At 36.0% G+C, this 7,627-nt stretch overlaps 1 protein-coding gene across 1 annotated transcript; it reads left to right on the top strand.

The window, feature by feature from the left end:
* The first annotated feature begins 937 nt into the window (after nucleotides 1–937).
* LOC107669938 (protein starmaker-like) lies at nucleotides 938–7,375 on the top strand. Its single transcript, XM_016462375.1, has 10 exons — nucleotides 938–1,070; nucleotides 2,395–3,120; nucleotides 3,199–3,243; nucleotides 4,311–4,358; nucleotides 4,824–4,865; nucleotides 4,966–5,016; nucleotides 5,227–5,259; nucleotides 5,531–5,581; nucleotides 5,675–5,746; nucleotides 6,657–7,375. The coding sequence occupies exons 1-9, from the start codon at nucleotides 938–940 to the stop codon at nucleotides 5,713–5,715; spliced, it is 1,170 nt and encodes a 389-aa protein (XP_016317861.1). The 3' UTR covers nucleotides 5,716–5,746; nucleotides 6,657–7,375.
* The last annotated feature ends 252 nt before the right edge of the window (nucleotides 7,376–7,627 follow it).

Below are 7,627 nucleotides of genomic sequence, written 5' to 3'. Positions count from 1 at the left end.
TGATAAGCTTATTTTGTCATCCAGCATTGGAGTGTGATAGACCCTCCCATTCCACACTTCGGGTCATCAGTTAAATAATAACTGAATTATTCAGGTATTTGAAGTGTTTTTTTGTTTTTTTTTTAACACTACTTAGACTGTTTATTCTACAAAATGTCATACGTATACAGCATTAGTTACCCAGATGATCAGCTGACAGTGGTGCCATAATGACGGAGAGCATTAAGACATTTCTGACTGCTGAGTGCTGCGACTGACCACTCAGAATCAAGAATTCTGGAGCAATACAATCTTCTGTTGTTGTATCCGGAGTGAGAGAATTGGAGACAGTTTAATGTTTTGTTTTTTTCAAAAATTACATCAACTCTGTATTTATTTTGCTTAGAAAAAGTAACGCCGATCAAGTTCTTTAAATGATTAGATAGTATTAATTTGCATTTCATGCTTGCTGCCTTATCACAAACAAGGCTAGATATCGGAATGAATATATTTTATTAAAACAAAAAAGACGTGTGAGATCCAGAAGACAGAAAGTAAGTTCTTCAAAAGTTAAAATCGCTGCTCCTCTCAGATGTTCACGATACAGAAGAACATTGAGTTTTACAAAACGTTCCTTTTTATTGATTGGGGTAAATCTGAACAACCAGGCAAGAAAACTTGAGTGTTTACAGACGAACCAAAAAAAGAACAATAAATAGTCTGTTAATGAAGATAACCAGTTCTTCTCTAAGTACATAACACACAGTATCTTGGAAGTGGCATACAGGTTTGTATTTCACCGGAAAGTCTGAGCATTGTTTGGAGTTTAATCCTGAATGCTGATTGAATTTGTTAACTTTGTATCAGTTTTATATTCTAAACCCACTCTGTCCATACAAAATTAATACACATTTACAAAGATTTACAGCATGGAATCTAGCATAAAGTTAATGGGAGCATGTCGCCATCTCACCTAGAAGAGCAGATCAAAGGCATTGATTCATGGTGCAGACAGGCACAATACAAACAGGGGCATAATGTACACATGAGGTATCCTCTCGAGCCAGGGAAGCTGATCACTGAAGCACAAGGTAAATGAATCTATTAATAAAGTAGCTTTAAATATTTTTTTTATTGGTTCAATTATAGGGGAACTTCCTGGCATGTAAAAAATATCACCATCATCCTTTATCTTTTAGAAGTTTGGATCAGATTCATAAAACAAATAACAGTTTAAAAAAATAAAAAAAACAGCACCTTTGTTTGAACCTCATTCTCACAGTTCTTCTAGTCCAGGGCGCATGATGATGATGTCATCAGTGATGTCACTAGCAATGTTCTCACATCTCTCTGTACTGTGAGGTGGGACAGAGCAGCAGCGGCTAACATTGCCAACTTAAAACTTCCTTTCAAATGTCAAATCATTCATAAACAATCCTAATGCATACAAAAATTTCACAATATCAGACAGCGGCTGTTCCCTCCCCCCTCACAAGGTGTCCAATGAAGAAAAGGCCTGTGTGCCTCTCTTTCCATGCTTCTTCCCCCTTTCATTGTTTCTTTCTGACTCTCTCTCCAAGATGTTCTTATGCCCCAGTAGAGGGCTTGATTTAAGTGGATGGGCCCTTGACTGTTCCCGCCTCTTGTAGTCTGGGAGAAGTGTAGGCGGAGGCTGCCAAACATGCAGCTGCTTCACAAAATCCAGGAAGTCCAGGAGGACCAGCTTTTCCAGGGCGGCCTGGCTCACCCGCTGCACCATGTGGTCCTCGCTCGCCTGGCCTACAATCACGTGCCACTATATATATATATATATGTATATATATATGTGGTGCTGGAACAATATATATATATATATTTTTTTTTAAAAGCAATAAGCTTTTTTAATGATTTTAGTATTTATCACGTCTAATCTGGTTAGGAGAAACAAATTAACATTATAAACTTATTCACATAAAAGTGATATGATTTATCAGTTGTTTTATTTAAATATAGTAGCCCTATTTAAATAAATAAAGTACTAGTAAAATAAACATTTTGTACATGGAACCATGGTAAAACCATTTCTTTTTTTTCACATGTACCATGGCAATACCATGTTTTTTGACATGCAATCTTTAAAATTCCTTGCTATGTAAATAATTCATGAATAAAACCATGGTATAACGTCAATGTACCTTGGTATTTCCACGGTACAAAGGTAGTACCATGGTATTCTTGGAAGTATCATGGTATATTTCACATTCAATTCTGTATCATAGTATATTAGTATCATCTGATGCAATCACCAAACCATGGTACTTTTTTCATTTAATTCGCCTGTAAGTCAAGTTTCAAGACTTTTGTCTGTAATTATAATGATTTATGTCAGTTTAATGATATATAATAATAAAATACTGGTTTTTTTTTTACATGCAGATTCTGACAAAGACAAACCAGATGGCGACTCGGATGAAAAGAGTGGCGAGAAAGACGAGAAAGACACCGGTAATGACTCCAGTAAAGACTCAGAAGACGAGGGTCAAGAAACCTCTGAGACGCCAGACAAAAGCGACTCAGACACTGATGAGGTGAAACTTTCAGACGACTCCAAAGACCAAGATTCAGAATCGAAAGACACCGACAGCACGGAGAAGAAAGAGAAGGACCAGGACTCTGACAGCGACGCAGACACCAGCAGCGATCAAGACACGGCAGATTCCCCTGATGCAGCAGACGCCAAGGACAGCGCTGAGGATAAAGACAAGGACAGCAGCGACCCGAAAGACACTGAAGATGATAGAGACAGGGAGAAGGACGCCAATGAGAAGGAGGACACCAATGAGACGGGCAGCGATAGCGATGAGGGAAAAGATAAAGAGGACCAATCCAAACCAGACGAGCAGGACAAGGAAGACACCAGCTCAAAAGAAGACGCCACAGCCAGTCAGTCTGACGAAAGTCCACTGGAGGAAATGACAGAAGACAAGCAGGAAGACAACCCTGAGTCTGACAGCTCCAGTCTAGACTCAAATTCAGACTCGGACTCTGACAGCAAAGATAAAGAGCAGGACAAAGAGAAGAACAGCACAGAGTCCACAGACACAGAAAGCTCCGACAGCGACAGCAAGAGCGACACAGACAGCTCAGAAACAGGAGGGGAAGGTAAACATTCAAGCCTTCACCTTTTACGGTCATTAAACCACAATATCAATCGACTGATTAATGCTTTTATGGCTCTAGATACTGATGAAGACAATGACTCCAGCGTGGAAAAGGAGAAACAAGGTATTTACTGATAATAAATATGGAAGACCATTTGTAGCTCAGAGTAAAAAATAAATCCAGATAATTGTGAGAATGTTTAAAATAAGAATAAAGTCACATTGTGCAGTATGAAGTCTCAAATGAGATATATAAAGTCATAATATAAAGCCATAATTGCAGGACATAGTCATTTTGTGTTATATAAAGTCACAATTTTGAGTTTTAAAGTCATATTGTGAGATATAAAGACAGTTAAAGATATGAAGTCACATATTGAGGTATAAAGTCATAATTGCATGATATCAAGTCAATTTCAGATTTAAGATGCAACAGTTGACAATATAAAGTCACATGTTGAGATATAGTCACAACTGAAGATAAAGTCACAATTTTGAGATATAAAGTCACATTTTCACATAAAGTCATATTGTGAGATAAAAAGTCACAATTTAATAAAGAAAGTCACAATTGTGAGATATAGTCATAATTGGGATAAATTCATAAATGAAGATGTAAAATCATGATTGTGAGATATAAAGTAAAAACTGTCAAAAATAAAGTCATAATTGAAGATGAAAAAGTCAAGGTTGTGAGATCACATTTTGACGAAGTAATATTCTGAGATGTAAAGTTATTATTGAAGATATATATATAAAGTCATAATGGTAACACTTTAGAATAGGGAACACATATTCACTATTAACTAAGAGTTTCCCCTGTAGAAACTCCGAAATTGCTGCTTATTAATAGTTAATAAGGTAGTTGTTAAGTTTAGGTATGGGGTAGGATTAAGGGATCTAAAATATGGCCATGCAGAATAAGGCATTAATATGTGCTTTATAAATATTAATAAACAGCCAATATGCTAGTAATATGCATGCTAATAAGCAACTAGTTAATAGCTGGTCCTTAAAATAAAGTATTACCGTCATAATTACAAAGACATAAAGTCATAAATGAAGATTTAAAGTCACTGTGAAATAGAAAAATAAACAAAAGGGGCTTCCGTAGATATAAATTCACCGGCAGTCTGTACTGTTACAGAAAAAAGCTGTGAATTTCTAATAAATGAATGTCTAAACCTACAGAGTCTCCTGATGGTGCATCAATAGAGACAAATGACTCTGACTCCAGCGGTAAGACAAACTACAACATTTACTGTTTACACAAAACACCTTAATTTCAATGCTAACTGCGAAGCAGATGTGATGTACAACACAACAGGCAATAAATTGTTATACTCCATGTAAATCTGAGGGTTTTTTCACTTGTCTTCACAACAGACATGGAAAATGATAAAGCTTTCATAAAAGAATCTAGCACTGGTTAAACAATGAATGAAATATTTGTGAGTTTTATCTAAGTATGTCGTTTGCAAAAAAATGCAAGTTACTTTTGAATGGCCATCACTGGAGGACGAAGTTACATTGCACAGCATTTTTGATTCAAGTATGGACAGAAAAAAAAACAACTGAAGATACAAAGTCACATATGGACATATAAAGTCATATTGTAAGATATAAAGTCCCAATTGTGAGATATAGTGTCACTAAAACATGTAAGACATGATGAAATTGATATTTATCTTTTTCTTCTTCTAGATGATCATGACAATGACTCAACAGATGCTACAACATCAAACGGTAAATAAGTCTATGAGCTCAGTTATGTAAGAATGAAGTGATGCCTTTGTGATGTAAAATGCATTAAATGTATGTACTTTCAATTTTTTGCCATCTCTAGAGGAACACACTGATGAAAACACTGATGCAGACAGCCATGACGCTGCAGACGGTACGTCTCATGGGTCTAAAGCACTTCATTTTCAGCTTTACTATTGCTTACACACCTCAAGTATTATATTTTGGCACACAACTCACCATTTGTGCTAAAGACATGAATGATTGTTACCTGTTACTCTCTGATTGGGCTGAATTCTCAAAGAATTCTGGGAAATTGTGAATTGACTGCCTCAATTCTTTCAAAACGCTTCTTTCTGTCTAGATGATGATGAAGTCAGGGTTGAAGATGGCACAGGTAAGTCACTCACTCATTTGCCTCCTCACATCATAGTTGTCTCAGATTTTTCTCCCAAAATTCCTTATCAGACATAAGTGGAACAGATACAGTAAGTGATACAGTAAGAGTATAGATCTGGCACTAGTCTGCCAAATCCATACATGTACATAATTTTGTCTCAAATATATTTTGTTTCATTTCATACTTAAAACTGTGACTTCTGATTTCATGAGAAATGATAACACTTGTCACATCCTATTTTTTTATTTATTTACTTATTTTTTTTCAGATGCTGCTTCTAAAACACACGAACCAGATCATCTTGATGACACAACACAAGGTAATGACTCTTCTTAAAACACTTACTTTTCAGGGAATGGGAGGTCAAAAGAGATCTTTACACATGCTAATCTCTGTTCCTCCCTTTCTGCAGGATCAGATGATGGCAGCAAAACCCCTATGCCAAGCTCCTAGCGACCAGGACTCTACAAAAGCACTGTAACAGGTTACGTAATCATATATTAAAAGCTCTACATAGGCCTTACTTTATGTTTTTAAAGACAACATATTTCAATTTCTATTCTTACCGTTGTCATAAAAGCGCCGGTCTCTTACCCCATTGTCTCTGGTTACTTCATCTATAATCATAAGTAATCATACTTCTAACTTTATGTTTTTTTCACATTTTTATATTGCAGTCTCCTGAACAATGAATGTACATTTGAAGGCAATTATAGCATATCAGTTGTATCAAATCAAATTCTAAGACAAACAATAATAATAAAGGGTAAATCAGCATATTGATAAGCAATTAACATGCATTTTGTGCATTATAAATCAACCAATCAAAGTAGCCTACATTCAAGGATTTACAGTAAAGTTTAGTAGTTTACAGTTCACTCTATTTTTGCTTTTTTATTTCTCGTTTCTGTTATTGTATGACGGTAGTGACCTATTTCTGTCTTAAAATGAGCAAAGTCTTTTTCAATGCCTCTTTACATTTGTGGATAAAGAAATTTACATGCGAGTCATTTATACATGTCAAACAGTCCGTTGTGCTTCTTGATATTGCAAACTGGCTTACTTCCGCGTTCCAAAAAAAGATGGATGACATACCCAACACAGACATTTGAAGTCACCTGTATCGCCCTCTGGAGTCTTGCGGTGTTACTGCCCCAATAACAACAACATTCATGACTTCACTGATGTCCTAGCATAAAGTAGCCCATTTAGAATTTGGCTCAAGCATGTATTGTGCATTGGAAATGCTGTCTAGGTAGGCAGCACACTTGGTTTTGGAACAGAGCTATTGTTCAACAAAGAAAACAAAAAAGACATAAAACTCATAAGACATTATAATTGATATAATTGAATAACTGATATATTAACTATATAATTTTTGTGTCTCATTGCAGATTTTTCCTGGAGAGACGTAAATAGTTCCACCTGAGACAGTCAAGATAACCAGAGTTTCACATCCCATTAAAACACATTGACACGTCCCTCTCGTCCTCTCTCTCTCTCTCTCTCTCTCTCTCATATGGTGAAGGTTCCTTTCTAAGGGTTCTGGGATGCAGATTAAATTATTTGGCTGTTTGCTGTACATTCCATTTTTTAACTTTGTCCTAATTCTAGAACTTTTGTATCGTTTGATATATTAATTTGACCAAATTTAGATGGAAATGCATGATGAACAGTGAGGTTCTAGAACTGCGTATCTCATACATTTGTCTGTTTGCGTAGGGCCTAAATATATTTTGTTTTGAGTGACACATTAAACTTAGAGAGTAGAACTAAAAGAAGGAATTTTGAGAAAGCTACACGATTTGGGTCTGGTGAAAATGTTGATCTGTCAAACCTGTGATGGTTCCACTGGTTTGGCCACATGGTGTCCCCATCCTTGGCACTGACTGAAAGACTGCAGCTGCTGCAACGAGAACCTTCCCTCTTGCTCTCAGATAAACGCCGGCCTGAAATGTCACAGAATGAGATATTTTCTGCCCACCCAATGATTTGAGACTGTACAGACAATTGTAATTTCTGATAGAATCTCTGATGTTTATGTCTCTGTGGAGGAATACTAATAAACTAGCAATGTAAGAGCACAGATTGTTCCGAAAACTGTCAAAAAAAATAATTTTGTATAGATTTACAAGAAGTCATTTTAATATGTACACAGGGAGCAAATCTAATAAAGACTGGGTTGTCAGAAAATTAAACGACCATGGAGTATTTTTTTTATTTTATATATTTATTTGGTGTGTGTGTGTGTGTGTGTGTGTGTGTGCGTGAACTAAACCACAAGCACATGCACATCTTATTCTGGCTTTTTAAATTTAATTACAACAATTTTCAACAACATAGTCACAAGATGATAATAATAAAA

Source organism: Sinocyclocheilus anshuiensis, unplaced genomic scaffold, assembly GCF_001515605.1.
Source record: "Sinocyclocheilus anshuiensis isolate Anshui unplaced genomic scaffold, SAMN03320099.WGS_v1.1 scaffold160, whole genome shotgun sequence".
NCBI classification, from domain to species: Eukaryota; Metazoa; Chordata; class Actinopteri; order Cypriniformes; family Cyprinidae; genus Sinocyclocheilus; species Sinocyclocheilus anshuiensis.
Note: the sequence above shows the minus strand (reverse complement) of the source record. Positions and strands in the feature narration are given on the sequence as shown.